The sequence below is a fragment of the Salvelinus sp. IW2-2015 genome, linkage group LG6.1, assembly GCF_002910315.2.
Source record: "Salvelinus sp. IW2-2015 linkage group LG6.1, ASM291031v2, whole genome shotgun sequence".
Lineage (NCBI taxonomy): Eukaryota > Metazoa > Chordata > Actinopteri > Salmoniformes > Salmonidae > Salvelinus > Salvelinus sp. IW2-2015.
In genome coordinates, this window is record NC_036845.1 from 9,048,413 (window position 1) to 9,074,819 (window position 26,407).

Sequence of the window (26,407 nt, forward strand, 5' to 3'; positions counted from 1 at the left end):
CCTTCCGTCTGCCATTGGTAGTGAGGGGTTGGGTTAAATGCAGAAGACGCGTTCCGTTTCCTGCTAGCTAGGAAGATAGTCAAAAATACTTTGAAACATCCCCACTTGAGTCGTGTGATCACTGAACATCGACAGGACCGACAAAAAGACATGATCACATGCATGCAAACAAAAAATAACGTAACTTGCACCGTTATTGAATTAAGAGATACAAATAACTAATCCTGGCTACCAATGTTCTAGCATTAATTTATTGAGGCAAGCAGATCACAGATGTCAAGGTGGTACCCAAACATATGCCATGTGTATATGTGACACATACAAATATGTATGGTCATATTTGTGATGTTTTATTTAATTTGTTATTTTATGGAGCCATCCCTTGTATCATTTTCTAGTCCTCCTAGGTATTTACATTTAAGTAATGTATATGATTACTGTCGCAAGGGGGAGCTGTGACATCAATGGAGTGCGTTAGTGAGATCGTGAGGTCTTGGAGGCAGTGTTGCCAATTTAGCGAGTATTCAGACCCCTCTAGCGACACACTTTAAAAAAAACGACTAGCGACAAATCTAGCTACTTTTTCTGGTATTTTTGGAGACTCTGACGTGAAAGCACGTATCGTTCTTACTCTGCTTAACGAGCAGCGGGTGCTGCCGTGGGCCCCACCCCCGTCCCAAAGCACTCACAGGCTGCCCAGTCCTCACACAGCAGTCAGAGCAGGAGATGTTCACCCCTCCGCGTCCAGACTGCAAATGAATCGCGCATGCGGGAGGCCGCCGCTGGCTGATCCCGCCCTGGCTTACATTAAGGGCGGGATGTAAATGTAAAAAACTAAACTAAAAAAACTGAGCCAGAGTGTCTCATTTGGGTCACTTTTGCCGGTCCCAAGCCCGGATAAAGGAGGAGGATTGGAATTGTGATATAAAAAAAAACAAGAATCGACAGAAGAAAGTTCATTTGTAGTTCCAAACATATTTAGGGTGTTTTTTTACTCACTTTTTGTCTCTCCCACGACATTATTCCTCTCCTACAGCGTCCATCACAATTACATGCACATGGCCAATTATGCAAATTACGTGATGACGTCATTTAGCGACTTCTAGCGACTTTTAGGACAGCCAATAGCTTCCTGAAGAAGGACAAAATCTGCGTTACTGCGTTTACAGTATAAAAATAAAGCTTTCCTTTTTGTAGGATTTCTCAAACCCATCCGGGCGAATGACTTGGCTTGGAAGAAAGCTCCTAGCTGGGGTCACCATTCGTTAGGTGAATATAAAAATCTCAGATAACTATTTGCATTTGCCTCCTTGTGGTGGCGGCATCGCCATGCTGTCAGCAGTACCAACACTGGCCCAGGGGTTTCTCCAAATAGTCAATCTCAAGGCTAACAACTGGGTCACGTTAAGTAACCTCCACTTCCACGTAGCTAGTGTTAAGGTGTTTGACTCTAGTGGCCATGACACCATCCTGGAGTTTCTCTCACAACTCATCTCTTATTTTTTTCCAGGAACCATCCCTTACCTCCCTCATCAACCCCACTGACATAAACAATTACAGACCTTTTCTGTCTGCCATTAACATTATTGCATGTCTAATTAAACATTTCAATTAAATCATTCAATAACTATTTGTACATACCTGATCAACCTGTAACCTGTGTGTTTGCTTGTGTACATCTGTCTCCTAACCTGTTCCCTTTACTCTGCTCCTGTTTTCCAGGACCTAGGGGTTCTGCCTAACACTCAGACATGGATCCACCTGATGTCCTTCATTACCAACCACCCTCCAACTTTTCATTACATCATCTACAGCTACGGTTATTGTCATGTTGTCATTATCTGCTAAGAAAGAGCAAGAAAACGATCATACTGGGCACATAATGTGAGATACACAGATTAGCTAAAAACACTAGCAATGCAAACACTCAGAACAAAGATGGCAGCAGTGCCTGGACTTTGCAGTCTCCCTCTTCGAGTCCCCTTTCAAAGACTGTTGAGAACAAGTGACAGGCAGAACCTCCCATCCACACAGCACGCACCTCCTCTCTATTCCACACGACAGAATTCAGTATTTGTCTATGATGGCCATGTGAGTGTACAAAACATCTGTGAAAGTCAATTGACACACATCTACCAAAACAAATCTAAATTTATATATTTAAATCTTAAATCTAAAAAATTGCCAGATTTGTTTTCACAGCTGTTTCACAAGGTGTTCATTATTGTAAATTGTAACATATCCCTTGATGGTATTTGTTAGTTTAACATTATTCATTGTTGTATCCTAGCACCTACTATATATTTTTTTTTTAATTAATAGCTCATTAGTATGAGCTATGAGCTATTAATAAAAATAAATCCTAATAGAGGACTACTGAAATATTATTTCAGTGTAGATAAGGGAAGGCCAGTTTTAAATAAAAACATGCCAGACAGATAAGCCAGTGTACAAATCAAATGTATATGAATGTAGTGTAAATTAGCTGGCTTTGTGATCTGTAAGGTAACAATGTGTGTGTGTGGGTGGGCATAGAAATTATATATTTTTAACCCAATGCCTGTTTATTCATAAAAAGTGGAAGATGGTAAATAACATTAATTGCAATGGTTAGCCTATGCAAATGAATAGGAAAACATTAAAAGCTTACTAATAGAACTACATTTAGCCTAATTGGGAACAAATATAACGTGGGGAAAAGTCAGGATCCTAGTCAGGCTATTGTTTGTCAAATCCAGATTAAATATAGGTCTTCGTGTGTATCAAATCTGTAGGCGGTTGTGGGCTAAATCAATGACAAACAGCTGAAATGTTCAGGCTTTATGATCTTTGATCAAAACAGGCTGGGGTGTTTTCGGTTCCGTTTAGGCTAAGGTTATTCGTAAGGATGCAACTGCACTGAAATTAATAGCCTGATTCAATGCGATTCTCCTGAAATAGAAAAGTGTTTATCTGTTTGGTCTATGGATAGACTCATACCAATTCTATCTTTTAGGTCTTTTGTGGTAGGCATAGCCTACCGCTAATATTCTGAATTGTGGAGCTTTTTAATAAAGCAACCACATTTTCCTGTGATGTTGAGGCTGAGCAAGACCTTCGGTAGACTATGCAGAAATAATCGTGGAGTTAATCATTGTTATAGCCTAGATCGCTTTATATAATCTGGACCGTTGTTTTTCTATGGCTAAGTAAACAAGGGGTAGCATATGCTTTTTGCCCATTTCTATAACACGGGTTAGGCCTATATCCTCAATTCAAGCCCTGCTTTTAACCATAAAACATCTCCACAGAAATGTATAGCCTAAGGATTGCATGGTGACAGTGATTGTGTCTGTTAAATCGGTAAACTGGGAACTCTGGGGAGGAAAACGAGGTTGAATCATGACATCAGTGATTTTTAGGTCAGAGAAAGATGCCAGAGTTTCTGAATTGGAATTCTGAGTTGGATGACCGTTCAAAATAATTTTTCCCAGTTTGAGCTCGTTTTTTCCAGAGTTCCCAGTTGTCTTGAACGCACTGACGTCAAGTCAGAGATTGACAAGTTCTGAGTTGTTTTGAATACATCACTAGAGACCTAGGCTACCTCCAACAAAGAAGCCCTTGTGTCCATATTGATTTGAGAAATAATTTATTTATATAGCCCTTCTTACATCAGCTGATATCTCAAAGTGCTGTACAGAAACCCAGCCTAAAACCCCAAACAGCAAGCAATGCAGGTGTAGAAGCAAGTATTGAGGTGATATGCCTATTTTAGCTAAATCGACAAATTAAATTGATTAGATTACTCTGGCAATGAAAAATATTTTTAATAAAATCATGTACATGTAGACGTTTGTAAGGCGTTCATGGTGAGATCTTTTAATAATAAACTAAACAGACACAAACTAACACGTGACGCGTAAGTGTCACGTGTACATGATGTGAAAGCATGATGTAGATGTCATGTAGAAGTTAAGGCATTCATGGTGAGTTCTTTCATAGTAAACTTATAAGCAAACTGACATGTCACGTGTCAGTGCCACGTGACGTGAACATGACATGAGCGCGATGGCAGTTTGACGCCATAGGAAAAAAACTTGTCTCCATTGACAATGCAAGTTAATTCATGGCAGTATTTTATGGCGCTAGGAAAACGTTAGGTGACTTGGTGAGAGGTATCAGTAGCTTCAAGATGCTTAATTCTGGCACGAATCACCCCCCCATAGGTCTAATTCCTGCCCAACTAAATGTGCAGGCATTGCATCAACCCGTCTGCATCAACCATTGGTTGTGTCACATCATCGACTGTGCAGGGCAGCGCCCAGAAGAGGAACAGGGTTAGAACACTGGTCTTGTTAATCAGGGTTTGGAAGTTCAATTATCACTGGGGCCTTCCTTGAGGGGGTTACATGTTTTGGCCCAGCTGATGTGTGTGACCCAGGCAACACCCTTCATGGTCAGAGTCTCTGTCACAATCCAATTTGTTTGAATCTTTATTGCTTTTCACCGGTATTACACCAAACAACATGTATGTGTACAAAATGTCTATGTAGTGGACATGAGTCAGGCTCATGGTCTCGTTATGAGGTAGCCCTGCCTGCGACTTCAAAATCAGTGTCACCCTCAGCCCAAAGGGAATCTCCTCTTGGTCTAATGGTCAAGATGTTGGTTTCTTCCATGGGAGACCAGGGTTTAGATCCGTCCCGCTACAATGGCACCCAACGTGGGACAGTCTCTCGTGGGGGAGGAGGTACAAGGGGGGTGATGTAGCGGACATTAATCAGTGTTATAGGCTCATGATGAGGATGCCTTGCCCTAGGGGGTCTATTTTTAGGACTGATAGCCAAAGTAATAGTATTTAAACCGAAGTCTATTCAACAATATCAGATTTTTAAAATAACTGCAGTAGGTGCAGACAGACAGTTGTGGTAATTGTGTGGCTGCTTTAACTGACAAGTCGAGCGCTGAACTTTAATTCTGAACACCAAACCATAATTAATCTAACCATTAGATGGCGCCATACCGTAACAAGCCCATTTCCTCTACCTCAGCAGTCACTCATCAAACGTTACTTGGTCTGACTAATGCTATGCAGCAGACACAAGTGGTTTCAGAACATTATACATCCATAGAGACCACCACTCTCCAGTAGTCTACTCTCAAAATCCATAGAAAGGACTGGACCATAGTCAGCCACTGGCAAGTTTTGATTGAATTGGCAAGAATTTGCACAGGTGCCATCCCACTAGGCACAAACTGGTTAAATCAACGTTTCCACTCCATTTCAACCCCCAGAAATGTATGTGATGACATTGAATCAACGTGAAACTGATTGCATTTGCTTGGGGTCTGCTCAGGAAGGAGACACGTTCTGTCTCCTAGAGATGAACGTACTTTGCTGCGAAAAGTGCAAATCAATCCCAGAACAACAGCAAAGGACCCTGTGAAAGATGCTGGAGGAAACGGGTACAAAATTATCTATATCCACAGTAAAACGAGTCCTATATTGACATATCCTGAAAGGCCGCTCAGCAAGGAAGAAGCCACTGCTCCAAAACCGCCATAAAAAAGCCAGACTATGGTTTGCAACTCCACATGGGGACGAAGATTGTACTTTTTGGAGAAATGTCCTCTGGTCTGATGAAACAAAAATAGAACTGTTTGGCCATAATGACCATCGTTATGTTTGGAGGAAAAAGGGGGATGCTTGCAAGCCGAAGAACACCATCCCCAAACGTGAAGCACGGGCGTGGCAGCATCATGTTGTGGGGGTGCTTTGCTGCAGGAGGGACTGGTGCACTTCACAAAATAGATGGCATCATGAGGGGGGGGAAATTGTGGATATATCTCAAGACATCAGTCAGGAAGTTAAAGCTTGGTCGCAAATGGGTCTTCCAAATGGACAATGACCCCAAGCATACTTCCAAAGTTGTGGCAAAATGGCTTAAGGACAGCAAAGTCAAGGTATTGGAGTGGCCATCACAAAGCCCTGACATCAATCCTATAGAAAATTTGTAGGCAGAACTGAAAAAGCGTGTGCGATCAAGGAGGCCTACAAACCTGACTCAGTTACACCAGCTCTGTCAGGAGGAATGGGCCAAAATTCACCCAACTTATTGTGGAAGGCTACCTGTACGGCAATGTAACCGATGTGAAATGGCTAGCTAGTTAGCGGGGTGCGCGCTAATAGCATTTAAATCGGTGACGTCACTCGCTCTGAGACCTTGAAGTAGTTGTTTCCCTTGCTCTGCAAGGGCTGCGGTTTTTGTGGAGCGATGAGTAACGATGCTTCGACGGTGGCTGTTCTCAATGTGTGCAGAGGGTCCCTGGTTCGAGCTCGGGTAGGGGCAAGGAGAGGGACAGAAGCTAAACTGTTACACTCAATTAGTATTTGGTAGTGTATGTAAACTTCTGACCCAGTGGGAATGTGATGAAAGAAATAAAAGCTGAAATTAATCTACTATTAATTATTCTGACATTTCATATTCTTAAAATAAAGTGATGATCCTAACTGACCTAAGACAGGGATTTTTTACTAGGATTAAATGTCAGGAATTGTGAAAAACTGAGTTTAAATGTATTTGGCTAAGGTGTATGTAAACTTCCCACTTCAACTGTATTGTTATTTTACTGCTGCTGTTTAATTATTTTTCTTTTATTTTCATTATTTTTTACATATCTATTTTTTTACTTAACACGGTTCTCTTCTTAAATTCTAAAAGCATTGTTGGTTAAGGGCTTGTCAGTAAGCATTTCACTGTCTACATCTGTTGTATTCGGCGCATTTGACAAAGCGTTTGATTAGATTTTTCATTTGACTGTGGTATTTGACCTAGTAAATGCAGAATAACTACAGTTATACTGCAAAATTACTGCAGTTTAAAAAACAGTGTTATTTTGGATGCAGTATTTGCAGCATACTGCAGTTATACTGCAATCCGACTGCAATCTTTTTTCGTAAAGGGATTCAGGGGAAAATGTCGGTAGTCAGAGGCTTACCAACATTTTAGGCAAGGCAGACCGTCATTCAGTGCGATGTGTTTTCTCCTTTAAAAAATCTAGGTAGGTGTCTGACTGCTGACATTTTCAGCCCGTTTCTAAATATACAATGGGTTTGTTCTTGGTTTGCAAAATACAGCCTGCACTCTGTTCAAAAGGTGCCAAGTAGACAACTCTCTGCCAAGTACACTCTGCCGGCAAACGCTACAGGTCTGTCCGTGCATTTGAAGGTTGTTACTTGTTACCTCAGCGCTGTGTAATTATTATGTCTATGTTTAACCTCTGATTTGTGTAGTGAAAAATAGTATTTCACTGTTCCAGATAGCAACCAGGATTTATGACCATGCCTTGCAAATGGAACCACAGGAGCTTTATGAATGCGTTAAAATATTTAAATCAGCAACCCCCTCATTATCCAGACTGGTCTTATAGACTAGACGTAACATAGTAAATGTAAATCCGGGACACTCAAATTAGTATGATATACCTATGGTTACATAAGATAGAAAGTTACTTAAAACAAAAACAAAAGGAGGGTGGTTGGTCGGGGTGGGCATATAACAAGAAAGTCTAGCAACCTAAAGGTTATTTGTTCTTATCTCATCACGGACAATTTGAGCTAATTTGCAACTACTGTCTACTTTTTAGCTACTTTGCATGTTAGATAACCCATAACCGTTTTAGCTGACCCAAACACTAGCCTTAACCTTTTAACCTAACCCCTAGACTCTAGAGCTAGCAAACGTTAGCGTTAGCCACCTAGCTAACGTTAGCCAGAACAAATTGGAATTCCTAATTTGTTTCGCAAATTCGTAACATATTGTATATTTTGCAAATATGTAACATATTGTACAAATTGCAATTTGTAGCATATCATACGAATTGTAATTCGTAACATATCATAAGAAATGGATGATGGACATCCAGAAATTAATAAATGGAGTGTCTCAGATAAATTTACAGAATAAAACTGTAATGACCTGGCTAGATCATAAACGAACAAATGTCCAGACAGGGTTGACTTTACGAATTCCCGGTTTATTAACCCAACTCAACACAGGCTACTGTTTGGCCGTAGCCCGCGCCAAATAAATCAAGGATCACAGTATAAAACAACTGTGACCATCTCTTGTTAAGACAAAGCGTAAGAGCGAGAACAATGGCTAAGCATGGTCTTAAATTTACGGTGCTCCACCCCCTGCCAAATCCCCCCGGCCGTTCCACCAACCACAAGGATGCCCGCAGCGGAACATTCCAGGCATTCCTGTGGTTGGCAGATAGCAGGTTGACTGGCACGTCGGACCCAGTGAACACTAGGTACTGGTAAATACAACACAACAAACGAACAGCATAACTCATAATACACAGCTGTCTGTGCGGGTCGCTACAGTACGAAATGCTCTGAGACCATGTTGCAACATCCTGTCACATCCCACCAGATCTTCCCGTCAGATTTGGGATTTGAACCTGACTCTACCCTATAGGCTACCTACACTTTTTTGAGTGTTGACAGTCAGCAAGCATAGCCTACCATCAGAGACAGATTTTGCTACCTACCCAAATGTAAGGTGTTTGTTGGAAGTAACAAACTTGTTCATGCTTGCGTTAAATCAAAATTGTATTATTAGAGATTGAGATAACATATTATGTTAACACGTGTATGTTGGGTATAATGATTGGTTGACTCATTTGGGGGATCTAGATGGATCTAACCCCTGAACCACGCCTTTACATGCGATAGATATACTCCTCTTCGTTACTTTACCATGAGGTGTCCACGCGGTCTTTCTGTGTGCTGATTGGCAAGGAGGTGCACAAACAATATGTTTTACCAATGAGAGGGCTGTACATGCAGCAGTTCAGACGGTGCATTCACCGAAAGCATGCACAGTCCGGTAACGGGATAGTGAGTATGCGGCTGGCGAGACTGGGTTGGGATGTCTACTCGCCATCCATATAAAACCAATGCGGGGACTTGCTGTTTACAGTCAGCTCCGAATTGTACGGTTGATGATAATAAGTAGCTAACACTGTGACAGCATAGTGATTGGAATGCAATCAAACTGTTGGACATTTGTTCATCAGTAGAATTCAATAGGCTTAACTAGCTAATAATAGCGGTCGGCTATTTTCCACTTATATTTTCTTAACCACAGGGACACTGAACAAATATTAAAATGGTCATCATTACAAAGAAATTGAAGACCTTTGAGGTCGTTTTCCATGATCCTACTAAGGCTTTCTACTCCAGTGGTGATAAGGTAGCCGGGAATATTGTGGTTGAGGTGTCCGAGGTGACCAAGGTGTCCGCTATGAGAGTGTTTGGAATTGGATGCGCAAAAGTGGAGTACGCGAAAGGAAAGCACAGATGCCGTGAAGACATTGAATATCTGAAATACGAAGATACCGTTTATCTGGACCACCAGCCTAGAGGTAATATTACAAACCTAAAATATTCAAAAAGTACATGTCTTTGTCTCGAATGTGAATATAGCCATTCAAAGCAGTCGGCAGGCTACACCCGGTGTCATCCAGCTTTTATGCACTGTCACTAGTTGGCTACTGCAGTCTGCGAGTACAGTGCACTGCGCAAAAATGGAGAATGAGAAATTATGCTTTATAGACTAGCTATATGTTTTATTTACATACGTCTATGTTTATGGATGATCAAATGCGCCAGTGGTGGTTGTTATTGGCCCATAAGCACTAGAAGTGGACCAATGGTGTCCTGTGGTCTACAGTGGATTGCACAAATAGACCAAAATATATTAACCTAAGAGAGATTGGCTAAATTCATAGTTTAATGAATGGACCATAATGTTTTTCTCTCGTCCTCAGATTCCAATGGCTCGGTCACTCTCAGACCAGGGAACAGATATGAGTTCATGTTTGGTTTTGAGCTGCCACATCCTGGGTAAGCATCAAGGACTGTAAAACCTTGTTGTTTGTTTCCTATAAAGGCATAGCATTATGTGGTAATGACAGCATCCCACAATTAAAATTCCTCCTGCTTTTGTCACAGGCAACTGGTGTCGTCGTACAAGGGGAAGTTTGGCTGTGTACAGTATTATGTCAGGGCCGTGATGGAGAGGCCTTCCCAGCCTGCCTTGCAGTGCGAGAAACACTTTGAGGTGGAGGAGCCCTTGGACGTCAACACCCCTGACCTCCTGGTACATAACAGCTCATTCACATCATCATCATTATCACCACAAGGAATAATGCCACTTGATAGTTATTACATTATACACATTGCTACTTGACAGTGATTGTATTATACACCTTGTTCTCCTGAATGAGCCATGTAATGATGATGCGTGGCTTAATAATGTTAATGACAATTGTATAACTTTGCCATAACTAGCTATACATGACAGATTATAAGGTGTGGGTGGATGGTGTTAGGCTTGATGGTTGACTTGCAATCAACATGCTTGGTGATTTATGTTTAACTCATGTTAATGTTTCTCATTGTTTCTCATCCAGGCTCCAGCTGCAGGTACGAAGGAGAAGAAGCTCACCTGCATGTTCATCCCAGATGGACATGTGTCCATCAGTGCCAAGATCGACCGCAAGGGCTTCTGCGAGGGCGAGGACATCTGCATCAATGCCAAGTTTGAAAACACCTGCTCACGTATCGTGGTGCCCAAGGCAGCCATCATGGTCAAGCACACCTACCAGGCCAATGGCAGGACCAAGGTCCTGGGGCAGAAGCTCTCAGTCGTGAGGGGCAACCATATCATCTCGGGCATGTGTGACATGTGGCAGAGCAAGACCATCCGAGTGCCTAGGCTCAAGCCCTCACTCCTGGGGTGCGACATCATTCACGTGGACTATGCCCTCAGGGTGAGTCATAAACTTGAGACAACTTGTTGCTTGATATAGGCTAATACCATAAACCTCACATTGAAAATGATTGAAAGGACTTGTGACCTAGGAATGACATCTATCTATCCATCAGATCTATGTCCATATTCCCGGCAGTGACAAGGTGTTCCTAGAGTTGCCCCTGGTCATCGGGAACATCCCCTTCAATGGCTTTGGCAGCCGCACCAACAGCATGAGCAGCCAGGCAGAGTCCCTGAACACCCCCTTCAGTAGCTTTGGGTCGCTGCGCCTCCCGTCACAACCCCCCAGCTACAGCAACATCTCCCGCGACTGCCGTATCGACTCCCCCCTCACACCGCTGCTGGTCAACTACGACGCAGATGAGGATGAAGGACTGTTCATGCGCGCCCCCGAGATTTGGTACCCTCCTCCCCCTGCCTACTCCGAGGTAGGGAGATGGAGAATAAAAGATAGACATTTAACAGATATAGTCAGTTACTAGTGAAAAGTGAAGCAGATAGCACTGAGTTTGCACTGTTGCAAATGTGGTCTAATTGTTTTCTTTCCAACTTTCTCTTTCTTTCTTTCCAACTTTCTCTTAGGTCGATGAGGATCTCAAACAGCAAGGGCCATGTTCTTCGGGTCTGCTGAACCACGAGTAAGAGTTGCAATTAATCCCCGTTGTAGTCTAAGCACTGGTGGTTAGCCTTAGTGAGATCGGGGAACGGACTTGTGACTGGTTAAAGAGCAGCACAGCTGTGAAGCTGAAGACTCTTTCATGGAACAGAACTGAGATGTGGACTTGAGAGTCAAGTTGAAGTGAAATTCAGGTTGAATGAGTATGGATTGTAGATGTTGGCGTCCACTCCACATTCACTATCACCATTGCAGTCTTCAGAAACTGATCGTTCTACAGTTGAAGTCGAAAGTTTACATACACTTAGGTTGGAGTCATTAAAACTCGTTTTTCAACCACTCCACAAATTTCTTATTAACAAACTAGTTTTGGCAAGTCGGTTAAGACATCTACTTTGTGCATGACACAAGTCATTTTTCCAACAATTGTTTAGAGAGATTATCTCACTTATAATTCACTGTATCACAATTCCAGTGGGCCAGAAGTTTACATACACTAAGTTGACTGTGCCTTTAAACAGCTTGGAAAATTCCAGAACATTATGTCATGGCTTTAGAAGCTTCTGATAGGCTAGTTGACATAATTTGAGTCAATTGGAGGTTTACCTGTGGATGTATTTCAAGGCCTACCTTCAAACTCAGTGCCTCTTTGCTTGGCATCATGGGAAAATAAAAAGAAATCATCCAAGATCTCAGAAACAACATTGTAGACCTCCACAAGTCTGGTTCATCCTTGGGAGCAATTTCCAAATGCCTGAAGGTATCACGTTCATCTGTACAAACAATAGTACGCAAGTATAAACACCATGGGACCACGCAGCCGTCATACCGCTCAGGAAGGAGACGTGTTCTGTCTCCTAGAGATGAACGTACTTTGGTGCGAAAAGTGCAAATCGATCCCAGAACAACAGCAAAGGACCTTGTGAAGATGCTGGAGGAAACGGGTACAAAAGTATCTATATCCACAGTAAAACGAGTCCTTCATATCGGACATAACCTGAAAGGCCGCTCAGCAAGAATAAGCCACTGCTCCAAACGCCATAAAAAAGCCAGACTACGGTTTGCAACTGCACATGGGACAGAAGATCATACTTTTTGGAAAATTCCTCTGGTCTGACAAAAATAGAACTGTTTGGCCATAATGACCATCGTTATGTTTGGAGAAAAAGGGGGAGGTTGCAAGCCCGAAAGAACAACATCCCAACCGTGAAGCACGGGTGGCAGCATCATGTTGTGAGGGTGCTTTGCTGCAGGAGGGACTGGATACTTCACAAAATAGATGGCATCATGAGGGGGGAAATTATGTGAATATATGAGCACATTTCAAGACATCAGTCAGGAAGTTAAAGCTTGTCACAAATGGGTCTTCAAATGGACAATGACCTCCAAGCATACTTCCAAAGTTTGACAAATGGCTTAAGGTAACAAAGTCAAGGTATTTAGTGGCCATCACAAAGCCTGACTCAAATCCTATAGAAAATTTAGGCAGAACTGAAAAAGCATGTCGACAAGGAGCCTACAAACCTGACTCAGTTACACCAGCTCTGTCAGGAGGATGGGCCAAAATTCACCCAACTTATGAGGAGCTGTGGAAGCTACTGTAACGTTTGACCCAAGTTCAACAAATTTAAAGGCAATGCTAACCAAAATACTAATTGATTGAGTAAACTTCTGACCACTGGAATGTGATGAAAGAAATAAAGCTGAATAAATATCTCTACTATTATTCTGACATTTCACATTCTTAAAATAAAGTGGTGATCCTAACTGACGTAAAACAGGGAATTTTTACTAGGATTAAATGTCAGGAATTGTGAAAACTGAGTTTAAATGTATTTGGCTGAGGTGTATGTAAACTTCCGACTTCAACTGTATGTCTGTCTGTAACCCTCTAGTCATTCCATGGTAGTTCTGTACTTCAGTGTGTTCGAGCATTTTGACAGTTGACATTCTCTCAGAGGAATGAAACAATGTTAGAATTCACATCCATACATTGAGTGTGCACAGCTATCATTTTAGGTCAGACAGATACAATGCTGTGACCATGCAAAAGTAGTGAAGGGATAGAAAGTTTCAATTTTATATTCTGTTGCACTTTATGTTAATATAATTGGCTCTTAATTAGATCATAAAAAATGACATATTTTTGTATTCATAAAAGTCTTCCAGATTATACTAGGTCATTTTACAATAATGTTAACTCAGTGGTTTATGGAAGAAGAGAGTGACTTTTCATGGTAATGACCAAGCTTGCCGAATTGGAATGATTAAATGGGAGATCTACATTATGTTTTGAATTTGGGTATGTGAAAATGCGAGAAGTATTTTATATGAGGAGAACCTATTGGTAGGTTTTCTATGCAAAGAGAAAATATACAATTCTGAATTGTTTTCCTGTCTCTTTGCCTTTCTTATATTTGCTTATTTTCAAAGTCTGAAAAATTATTTGTCTCCAAAGACTCTAGATTTGACCTTAGGTAAATGAACAAATTGGAATGTGTTCTGGTTCTATTCCAGCAAGGTTGTCAATGCATTTGACCAGAAAGTAAGCCTTGTCCAAGCCAGAATGGCAGGAGCCTATCTCCTGTTTCTGTAGCATGAGGCAGCTTGATGTAGAAGTACATCTCGGACAGGACGCTAGTCTGTTACAGGGCCATACCCCAAATCCATCTCCTTAACACTGAGTACCAAGCAAGGAGGCATCAGGTCCCATTTTTTGGCGTCTTTAGTAAGACTCAAACCCCCAACCTTCCAATATCAGGGTCGACACTAACCACAATGCCACTGCAGTTTACCAATGGCCCTTCATAAATTACCTCTCAGCAGAGGGGCTGCATATTGACACTGTCATTGTCACGCCCTGATCTGTTTCATCTGTCTTTGGGCTTGTCTCCACCCCCCTCCAGGTGTCACCCATCTCCCCCGTTTTCCATTGTGTATACAGTGGGGAGAACAAGTATTTGATACACTGACAATTTTGCAGGTTTTCCTACTTACAAAGCATGTAGAGGTCTGTAATTTTTATCATAGGTACACTTCAACTGTGAGAGAAGGAATCTAAAACAAAAATCCAGAAAATCACATTGTAGGATTTTTAATTAATTAATTTGCATTTTATTGCATGACATAAGTATTTGATACATCAGAAAAGCAGAACTGAATATTTGGTACAGAAATCTTAGTTTGCAATTACAGAGATCATACGTTTCCTGTAGTTCTTGACCAGGTTTGCACACACTGCAGCAGGGATTTTGGCCCACTCCTCCATACAGACCTTCTCCAGATCCTTCAGGTTTCGGGGCTGTCGCTGGGCAATACGGACTTTCGGCTCCCTCCAAAGATTTTCTATTGGGTTCAGGTCTGGAGACTGGCTAGGCCACTCAGGATTGAGAAAAAAAAAATTTGCCCCCCCCCCTTTCGCTTTTTTTAGGAGCCACTCTTATGCCCTGGCCTGTTGTGTTTGGGTCGTTGTCATGCTGGAAGACCAGCACGACCACTTCAAATGCTCTTATGAGGAAGGAGGTTGTTGGTCAAGATCTCGCGATACATGGCCATCATCTCTTCAATACGGTGCAGTCGTCTGTCCTTGGCGAAAAGCATCCCCAAAGAATGATGTTCCACTCCATGCTTCACGGTTGGGATGGTGTTCTTGGTTGTACTCATCTCTTATCCTCCAAACGGCGAGTGGAGTTTAGAGCAAAATATCTATTTTGTCTCATCAAACCATGATTCTCCCATTCTCTCGGATCATCCAGAGTCATGGCAAACTTCAGACGGCCTGGACATGCGTGCTTTGAGCAGGGGGACCTTGAGGCTGCAGATTTAATCCATGACGCGTAGTGTGTTACTAATGTTTTCTTGAGACTGTGTCCGTCTCTTCAGTCATTGACCAGGTCCTGCGTGTAGTTTATCTGGCTGATCCTCACATTCCTCATGATCATTGATGCCCCACGAGTGAGATCTTGCATGGAGCCCCAGACGAGGGTGATTGACCGTCATCTTGAACTTCTTCCATTTTCTATAATGTGCAAAGTTGTCCTTCTCACCAGCTGCTTGGCTATTTCCTGTAGCCATCCAGCCTTGTACAGGTCTACAATTTATCCCTGATGTCCTTCACAGCTCTCTGTCTTGGCATTGTGGAGAGTTGAGTCTGTTTTGATGAGTGGTGTGGACAGGTGTCTTTTTACAGGTAAGAGTTCAAACAGTGAGTTAATACAGGTAATGAGTGAGACAGGAGGCTTCTTAAAGAAAACTAACAGTCTGTGAGACCGAATTTCTTACTGGTTGGTAGGTGATCAAATACAATATGTCATGCAATAAAATGCGATTAATTATTAAAAATCATACAATGTGATTTTCTGGATTTTTGTTTAGATTCCGTCTCTCAAGTTGAAGTTACCTATGATAAAAATGACAGACCTCTACATCTTTGTAAGTAGGAAAACCTGCAAAATCGGCAGTGTATCAAATACTTGTTCTCCCCACTGTATATATATATATATTTTTTTACATTTTAAGTCATTTAGCTGACGCTCTTATCCAGAGCGACTTACAAATTGGAAAGTACATACATTTTCATCCTGGTCCCCCCGTGGGGAATGAACCCACAACCCTGGCGTTGCAAGCGCCATGCTCTACCAACTGAGCCACACGGGACCATTTATACCTGTCTTCTCTGTTTGTCTGTTGCCAGTTAGTTTTGTTTCATCAAGCCTACCAGCGGTTTTCCCTATGTTCCTGTCTCTTTGTTTTTCCCGGTTTTGACCTTTTCTGCCCGCCATGATCCTGAGCCTGCCTTCTGTCCTGTACCTTTGCCCCACTATTCTGGATTATCGACCTCTGCCTGACCTGAGCCTACCTGTAATCCTGTACCTTTTCCCCACTACTCTGGATTATCGACAATGGGAAGCAGAGAGCAACACTTTAGTAAATAAGTCACTTATTCATCCTTACTAAACAGTAACTCATGGAAAATTATATAATTATTGAGCTGACAGCAGGGAATCTGATGATACAAACATACCTGCTGTGAATGACCTGTTAGGTTAGGTGAACCACAGTTCATCAGCAGAATGAAATGTTGATGAGGTGTTATTGTTGTAGTTCACTGACCATGAACTGTAACTCATGACCAAATTACATACATTGATACATTGAAATGTCATAAATTCAAACTGCTCAGATGTTTTTCACATGGAAAACAAACATCGCTTTATTATTGACTACATAAAAAATGTTCAAATGATAGAACACTTTTTTATTCCCATAAAGTTGTTACAGTTTCTGTAAATATCAAAGAGCAAGAGAATATAAATTGCGCTTATTCAAATACCCCAGAATATATTAAGGAAGTATAAGTGCACTACATGACCAAAAATATGTGGAAACCAGTTGTCGAACATCTCATTCCAAAATCACAGGCAATAATAAGGAGTTGGTCCCTCTTTTGCTGCTATAACAGCCTACACTCTTCTGAGAAGGCTTTCTACTAGATGTGGGAACATTACTGCGGGGACTTACATCCATTCAGCCACAAGAGTGTTAGTGAGGTTGGTCACTGATGTTGGGCGATTAGGCCTGGCTCGCAGTCGGCATTCCAATTCATCCCAAAGGTGTTCGATGGGGTTGAGGTCAGGGCTCTGTGCAGGCTAGTCAAGTTCTTCCACATTGATCTCGAACAACCCATTTCTGTATGGACGTCGCTTTGTGCACAGGGGCATTGTCATGCTGAAACAGGAACGGGCCTTTCCCAAACTGTTGCCACAAAGTTGGAAGCACGGAATCGTCTAGAATGTCATTGTATGCTGTAGCATTAAGATTTCCCTTCACTGGCCCAAACCATGAAAAACAGCCCCAGACCATTTTGGAACTTGCAAGTGAGTGTTGCAACTGGGGACAGACAATTTTTACACGCTGTGCGCTTCAGCACTCGATGGTCCTGTTCTGTGAGCTTGTGTGGCCTACCACTTCGTGGCTGAGCCGTTTTTGCTCCTAGACGTTTCCATTTCACAATGACAGCACTTACAGTTGACCAGGGCAGCTCTAGCAGGGCAGGAATTTGACGAACTGACTTGTTGGAGAGGTGGCATCCTATGACTGCCACATTGAAAGTCACTGAGCTCTTCAGTAAGGCCATTCTACTGCCAATGTTTGTCTATGGAGATTGCATGGCTGTGTGCTCGATTTTATACACCTGTCAGCAACGGGTGTGGCTGAAATACTTTTGTATGTATAGTGTTTGAAAATAAAGATCTCAAGAAGAATTAGGGGAAAGGTTGATCAGCAGATACTGTATATAAAGGAGAGTGATGGAAATGAACAGATAGGCTGACCAAAATAACCCAGTGCATCAATCTGTCTCTCTCGCTCTCACACAGACACACGCACACACAGTTTCTGATTAGCTGGAAACAATTTGGGACCAACCCTATGTGAGTTGACTTCATGTGGCACAGAAGATCCAGTGTTACTCTTAGGTATTAGCTAGGTTGTGGATGGCATTGAGGTGATGTAACACACTAACTGGACAGGACAAACGTGATAGGCTCTGTACACTATAAACCATGGTTATGATGAGCAGGGAAAACATGGATACTTATGGGTCATCTGGAAACAACACTCAGTAGTCCTAACATAAGATAATATATTGTTTATTAGTCCACATGAGATGGACATTTGTCTTCTGCTTTTATCCAACCCCCGACACACACACACACACACACACACACAGAAACACACATTAGGTTGGAGAGGCTGGAGGAGAGGACAGCCGCAGTGCAGTTCCCAATGAGCAGTTTAGGGGGTTCCTTGCTCAAGGGAATATCAGCATTAGGTTGCCCGGCTCATTCCCCCCTCCCATCGAGGCTACTGCTGCTCCCATTACAGACAGGATTGTAAAGTGGCATTCATGTAGCACTCTCTATGCATGCGTTAGCCTGCAGAGCAGGGGGCTGGGGTGGTGGTTAATGACAACCACACCAAGTTGGGTAGCTGGCAGCAAGCCACCAGAAACCCAATGCTGTTGTTTACTTACTTCTACAGCTGTTCGCAAAGAGCAACCCCTCTCAAAAAAGCATCTGTGTCACTCTCTCTCTCTACTTCCTAGCTGCTCTGCTATCTGTCTGTTGAGGGCCCACCAACTCAATGCTATCCCAAAGGATCTTGCCAAGTAGGTCGTTGTCACAACCCCCATCTACCTCTAGAGCATGGCTGATGCCGACCTAAACCCTACACCACTAGGATTTGTTTTAAATTGTATTTATTTATTGAACCTGTATTTAACTAGGCAAGTCAGTTAAGAACAAATTCTTATTTACAATGACGGCCTACCGAAAGGCAAAATGCCTCCTGCGGGGACGGGGGCCTGGGATTTAAAAAGTAAATACAATATAAATATAGGACAAAACACACATCACAACAAGAGACACAACACTACATAAAGAGAGACCTAAGACAACACCATCACAAGGCAGCAAAACATGACAAAACAGCATGGTAGCAACACAACATGACAACATGGTAGCAACACAACATGGTAGCAGCACAAAAACATGGTACAAACGTTATTGGGCAAAGTCAACAGCACAAAGAAGGTAGAGACAACAATACATCATACAAAGCAGCCACAACTGTCAGTAAGAGTGACCATGATTGAGTCTTTGAATGAAGAGATTGAGATAAAACTGTTCAGTTTGAGTGTTTGTGTTTGAATCTCAACGCATGATTTGGCACCAGCCGCCTTTTGATCAAATATGGAACTACATTATTTTTGGAAACCTGAATGCATCAAAACAATTATATTACACACAGAGAGACACACATACGTACTAAAAAAGTTAATTCAATTTCCCTTGAACTGTTAGTATGAGTTGCAGCATAATGACACACTTCTCATATCAACGAGTACATCCCACTGTGATAAAATGATAAGCTGACACCTCTCGATATAGCACAAGCACAGAAGATCAAACTTAGTTGGGGTCTAATAATATCGCACTAACTTTTGCTCCCATGGTGAAAAAGTCCTCTGGGGTCCGTTGGATAGTGTGTTTATATAACCAGCTAAGCTTCGAACAGCGCCCTAACTTGCCTCATTGTGACAGGTCTCCCGGCTCGTCCATGTTGCCCACTTGAACCACTGCTCAATCATAGCCGTACTGTGCAACACAATGAAAATCAGTTGCTCTGACAAAGACAATTTGTTGAAACGCTTTAGTTTGTGTGCTTTTAATCTCACTTATATCTTGTATCAATTGTCATTCAGTACTGTTGCAGTCTATATGGCCGAAAATCAACCTTCCATCCATTTTGCATTTTAAGTGGGTTTGACTTATTCACTCACACTTAACATCTGCCCTATATGATTTAAAGGTTTTGGCTTGTTACAGATATAGGACAGTATGCATGCACTCTAGCGTACTTCTATTTCAGCTACCCTGAAAGCAAAGAGAAAGAGATGGTCAACAAACCCGTTAAATATAGGCTAACTTCTGCAACTTCGTCCAAAGGTTTAACATGAACTTCGAAAAAAGCAACAGCTCTTCAAAGGCCAACCATTTCATTCAGGGTCCCTTTGAGAGAGCTGGGTTGATTTTGCTTTGACCTGGCTTTGCCTTCGTACAATGCCCCTCCCCACTCTTTTCAAGCGCACTCTATTTCCCCCTCACCCATGATATCACCTTTCTGTGATCATGAGCCGTCCTCATTACCCTATTGGCCATTAGTTACAGTCACGTAGTCTATGATTGATGGATGTCTAATTTACATGAATTCAGTGTGGGATGATGATGACGTGTGCTAGAGGTCATGAAATGGTATCACAAGTATGTGGTAACATTTCACAACTCATAGTACAAAATTCAAAACAGATCATCAAAAAGGCTGTTTTTTTTCTAAACTTTAAGCACATCAATTGACTAAGTACAACACACAAAATCACACAGTAACTTTTTCACCAAACCTGAATCAGTTTCATCTACACCGAAATACCTTTCATATAAGGTAATTGCCTTTCACAATGCAATGCTCACAATACTTCTCATATGATTCTCTTCTCATTTGTTTAATTTAACCTGTTTGGGCTGCAATCCCCACACAGGTACACCTATGACAACTGCCATTTCAAGTGCAAGGCGCGAAATTCAAAATCTATTTTTTTTAAATATTTAACTTTCACACATTAACAAGTCCAATACAGCATATGAAAGGTAGACATCTTGTGAATCAAGCCAACATGTCCGATTTTTAAAATGTTTTACAGGGAAGACAAAATATGTAAATCTATTCGCTAACCACGTCAGCAAAAGAGAGCACTTTTCTAACTCCATCAGTTTTTTACTCCGTCACTAGCTATCACTAATTCGACCAAATAAAGTATATATAGCCACTAACCAAGAAACCACTTCATAAGATGACAGTCTGATAACATATTAATTGTATAGCATATGTTTTTTTTGAAAAATGTGCATATTTATGGTATAAATCATAAATTACATTTCAGCTACAATCAGAAATTGCACCGAAAGCAGCCATAACATTTACAGACACCAACGTCAAATAACTAATTACTCATCATAAAACATATCTGAGAAATACATACTGTGCAGCAATTGAAAGACAGGATTCTTGTGATTCCAGACAATATTTCCGATTTATTAAATGTTTTACAGCGAAAACAAAATGTAGCGCCTGTCTCTTATACACATCTAGATGTGTATAAGAGACAGGCATTGGCACTGGTCGACTGGCACGGATTTGTCCAACGTTAAAAAAATCAGAGACCGAAACACGGCAAAACTCCCGAAAAAAATTCAAATAATCTGATTAAACTATATTGAAAAAACATACATTACGATGATATGGTCTCATTTATCAAATAAAAACCCAGCCGGAGATTGTTCCCGTCCAAAACAGCAGCAAAACAGAACRCAATATCACTCCCAAGDCGCGSGCTTCAGACTTCCGGAAGTGGTCGGTCACGTCAAAGAAATAGCTCTTATTCAACCTCTGAACAAGATATTCACTAAATTTCTTCTCTCATACCCTCTTGACACCCAGAGCAAGGCGTAYGGAGTVTACGTAGGGTCTTACGTATAATGACCATGTATAGGCATAACGTTGAAGCGAGCATAGATTTCTGACATTCTACTTCTTGGTCAGGGAAAGTGCTGCCAAATGACTTCTGTACAACTCAGAGAAAAAATTAGAACGGTTTTAGAAACTAGAGATTGTTTTCTATCCAATATTAATATTAATATGCATATTGTAAGAGCAAAAATTGATTAAGAGGCCGTTTGAAAATTGGCACATATTTTCCAGTTTTTCCAATACGCCCCCTGCAGCCATAACAGGTTTTAAATAAATTTGACCATCACTTAATCCAACTGCGTTTAATGGCTAATCACTTAACCGTTTGGTAAACCTATAGACTTTAAACTGGTTTGTCTACTATATATGGATTTTGAGAACTACAGAAATAAAATGTGTGTTTGTAATGTATAAACATCTAAATGATATGTAAGATACATGATAACCATACATAATGACTACTCGTTATTGCTAATTGATTTCACATAGTGGTAACCACAGTTGGTCACTTATGAATTTTATGTATAATGACTAAATTATGTATACATTTAAAGTAATGATAGGACTATATCTAACAGAATTCTACCCTGTCTCTGTATAATGATGAAGAATGTTTGTCCATAAGAAAGAGGGACTGTTAGCAGGCAAGGAACTGTGGCAGACAACTTGTGACCACTGTGAAACTGATAACAGGGAAGGAAGTCTCCCCACCTAGGGAGGGGAGAAACCTTGGGCTTGCAGTAGATTGTGTAACATGTTGCGGGATGTGATAAGCAATGTATACATAGGAGAAGACTTGTAAACTATATTGTCATTGTCTGAGAGGAGGGACATTTATGACGAAATAAGAGGTATATAAACCAATGTACATGTAATGATTGGCAGAGCTCTCGTAAATAAACCTGCTGACTATTGTAGACTGGCCTCTGTCTGTTTCATTTCAACAAGAATCTTACAAATTCTTGGTAACAGACCGAGTAGTTTAATTGAAGTTCAGTTTATGAACATTGAGAACATAATTCTCGTGACAGTCACCATATAAAAGGGTGTGAAAACATGCAATTTCTTTCAACATAGAGCATGATAGACAGGAATGGAGAGGAAGAAATCAAAGAGCGCGTGGACAAGGGGCCCATCAGAGAGGTCAAAGAGGTGGACATGGGCCCCGTCATAGAGGTGGACACCAGAGAGAAGGAGGCAGACGGCTGGGAACTGTTGTGTCTAATGAAGTTCGGGCCATCGTTGTTGACCATGTGGTAAACAGAGGTCTTAACATGGCAGAGGCTACCAGATTAGTTCACCCAATCTGAAAAGATCAACTGTCAATTCGATCATGAGAACATTTAGCCAAGAAAACGGTTAAGTCTGCAGGATATGCACTATGCTTTACCATTATTTACAGTAAATTACATATTGTAATGCATGTGAATTCACAAAACATGTTACTCTGTTCTACCCTCAGAATTGACAGAAGACCCCATGGTGGTGGCCGTGTGCTGACCGACCAGCAGGAGTGGGCAGTGGTGGAAATGGTGAGGACCAGGAATGACATACGGCTGTCTGAAAAAAAGCAGGCCACAGAAGAACGGTGACACCTTTGCCAATGTGGCATCCATCCAGCCTACCGACAATCGCCTGCCTCTTGAAGAGGCACCAGGTCTCTATGAAACACATTTACCTGGTGACTTATGAGAGAAACAACAACCGGGTGAAACAACTGCGGGCCGAGTGTTCAGGTATATCACTATATACTGTATTACTGTTACTATTTGATGTACATGCTACTTCACAATATCATATTGAAACTACACTGTAAAAATAACTAACCAAAATATATTTTTACAGGGTGATGGGGCTTGATGCTGCTGTGAACCATCACAAGTATATCTTATTTGATGAAGTGGGCTTCAACCTGGCCAAACCTTGACGCCATGGGCGGAACCTCATTGGCCTACTGGCGCCCGTCCAAGTACCTTGACAACATGTGCGCAGTTATCTCTGAAGATGGTGTGGTAGGACGTAGGTCATTACTTGGATCCTATAACGCTGCACACCTCATTGGGTTTTCCCTGAAATCGAGCAGGCCTGTCAAGGTGAAGGGGTCACCTATGTCATTGTGTGTGACAATGTCAGGTTCTACCATGCAGAGGTGGTTCAGACATGGTTTTGGGCCCATCCCTGATTCGTGACCCTATATCTGCCCCCATACTCTCCTTTCCTCAACCCTATTGAGGATTTATTTTCAGCATAGAGGTGGAAGGTGTACGATTGCTTTACCGATGAGTGTCACCCTCCTTCTGGCCATGGATGAGGCATATTGTGGGAAGCTTGTGGAAGGCTACCCGAAACGTTTGACCCAAGTTAAACWATTTAAAGGCAATGCTACCAAATACTAATTGAGTGTATGTAAACTTCTGACCCACTGGGAATGTGATGAAAGAAATAARAGCTGAAATAAATCATTCTCTCTACTATTATTCTGATATTTCACATTCTTAAAATTAAGTGGTGATCCTAACTGACCTAAGACAAGGAATTTTTACTATGATTAAACGTCAGAAATGGTGAAAAACTGAGTTTGAATGTATTTGGCTAAGGGGTATGTAAACTTCCGACTTCAACTGTATATAAGGTTATTTTTTATCCTGGCCAGTGCCTTGCAAAAGTATTCACCCTCCTTGGCATTTTTCCTATTTTGTTGTAAACTGTTGAAACGTCCTCTCACTGTCAACTGCGTTTATTTTCATCAAACTTAACGTGTAAATATTTGTATGAACATAAGATTCAACAACTGAGACATAAACTGAACACGTTCCACAGACATGTCACTAACAGAAATGGAATGATGTGTCCCTGAACAAAGGGGGGGGGGTTAAAATCAAAAGTAACAGCCAGTATCTAGTGTGGCCACCAGCTGCATTAAGTACTGCAGTGCATCTCCTCCTAATGGACTGCACCAGATTTGCCAGTTCTTGCTGTGAGATGTTACCCCAATCTACCACCAAGGCACCTGCAAGTTCCCGGACAATTCTTGGGGGAATGGCCCTCCGATCCAACAGGTCCCAGAAGTGCTCAATGGGATTGAGATCCGGGCTCTTTGCTGGCCATGGCAGAACACTGACATTCCTGTCTTGCAGGAAATCACGCACAGAACGAGCAGTATGGCTGGTGTCATGCTGGAGGGTCATGTCAGTATGAGCCTGCAGGAAGGGTAGCACATGAGGGAGGGGGATGTCTTCCCTGTAACGCACAGCATTGAGATTGCCTGCAATGACAACAAGCTCAGTCCGATGATGCTGTGACACACCGCCCCAGACCATGACGGACCCTCCACCTCCAAACCAATCCCGTTCCAGAGTAAAGGCCTCGGTGTAACGCTCATTCCTTCGACGATAACCGCGAATCCGACCATCACCCCATGTAAGACAAAACCGCAACTCGTTAGTGAAGAGCATTTTTTGCCAGTCCTGTCTGGTCCAGCGACAGTGGGTTTGTGCTCATAGGCGACGTTGTTGCCAGTGATGTCTGGTGAGGACCTGCCTTACAACAGGCCTACAAGCCCTCAGTCCAGCCTCTCTCAGCCTATTGCGGGAGTTTGTGTTTGAATCTCAACGCATGATTTGGCCCAGCCCCTTTTGATAAATATGAACTACATTATTTTGGAAACCTGAATGCATCAAAACAATTATATTACACACAGAGGCACCAATACGTACTAAAAAGTTAATCAATTTCCTTGTACTGTTAGTATGAAGTGCAGCCATATGACACACACTCTCATATCAACGAGTACATCCCACTGTGTGATAAAATGATAAGCTGACACCTCTCGATATAGCACAAGCACAGAAGATCAAACTTAGTTGGGGGTCTAATAATACGCCACTAACTTTTGCTCCCATGGTGAAAAAGTCCTCTGGGGTCCGTTGGATAGTGTGTTTATAACCAGCTAAGCTTCGAACAGCGCCTAACTTGCCTCATTGACAGGTCTCCCGGCTCGTCCATGTTGCCCCACTTGAAGCACTGCTCAATCATTAGCGTACTGTGCAACACAATGAAAATCAGTTGCTCTGACAAAGACAATTGTGGAAACGCTTTAGTTTGTGTGCTTTTAATCTCACTTATATCTATGTATCAATTGTCATTCAGTACTGTTGCAGTCTATATGGCCAAAATCAACCTTCCATCCATTTTGCAATTATTAGTGGGTTTGACTTATTCACTCACACTTAACATCTGCCCTAGAATTTAAAGGTTTTGGCTTGTTACAGATATAGGACAGTATGCATGCACTCTAGCGCTACTTCTATTTCAGCTACCCTGAAAGCAAAGAGAAAGGATGGTAACAAACCCGTTAATATAGGCTAACTTCTGCAACTTCGTCCAAAGGTTTAACATGAACTTCGAAAAAAGCAACAGCTCCTTCAAAGGCCACCATTTCATTCAGGGTCCCTTTGAAGAGCTGGGTTGATTTTGCTTTGACCTGGCTTTGCCTTCGTACAATGCCCCTCCCCACTCCTTTTTCAACGCACTCTATTTCCCCCTCACCCATGATATCACCTTCTGTGATCATGAGCCGTCCTCATTACCCTATTGCCATTAGTTACAGTCACGTAGTCTATGATGATGGATGTCTAATTTACATGAATTCAGTCGTGGGATGATAATGACGTGTGCTAGGAGTCATGAATGGTATCACAAGTATGTGGTAACATTTCACACATCATAGTACACAAATTCAAACAGATCATCAAAAAGGCTGTTTTTTTTCTAAACTTTAAGCACATCAATTGACGAGTACAACACACAAAATCACACAGTAACTTTTTCACCAACCTGAATCAGTTTCATCACACCGAAATACCTTCATATAAGGTAATTG

General features: G+C 41.8%; 1 protein-coding gene and 1 long non-coding RNA gene across 2 annotated transcripts in view; both read left to right on the plus strand.

The window, feature by feature from the left end:
- Positions 1-24,110, plus strand: part of LOC111965011 (uncharacterized) — a 32,901-nt gene extending 8,791 nt beyond the window's left edge. Inside the window, exons 2-4 of the long non-coding RNA XR_011480031.1 lie at positions 1,723-7,208; positions 22,988-23,261; positions 23,371-24,110. This is a non-coding gene — a long non-coding RNA (uncharacterized lncRNA). The remainder of the gene's footprint in view (positions 1-1,722; positions 7,209-22,987; positions 23,262-23,370) is intronic.
- Positions 7,200-11,750, plus strand: LOC111965001 (thioredoxin-interacting protein-like). The gene is made up of 6 exons (XM_023988931.2): positions 7,200-9,411; positions 9,817-9,892; positions 10,001-10,148; positions 10,462-10,821; positions 10,937-11,251; positions 11,406-11,750. Exons 1-6 carry the CDS (start codon positions 9,156-9,158, stop codon positions 11,463-11,465), a joined length of 1,215 nt encoding a protein of 404 aa, XP_023844699.1. The 5' UTR covers positions 7,200-9,155; the 3' UTR covers positions 11,466-11,750.
- Positions 24,111-26,407: the final 2,297 nt, after the last annotated feature.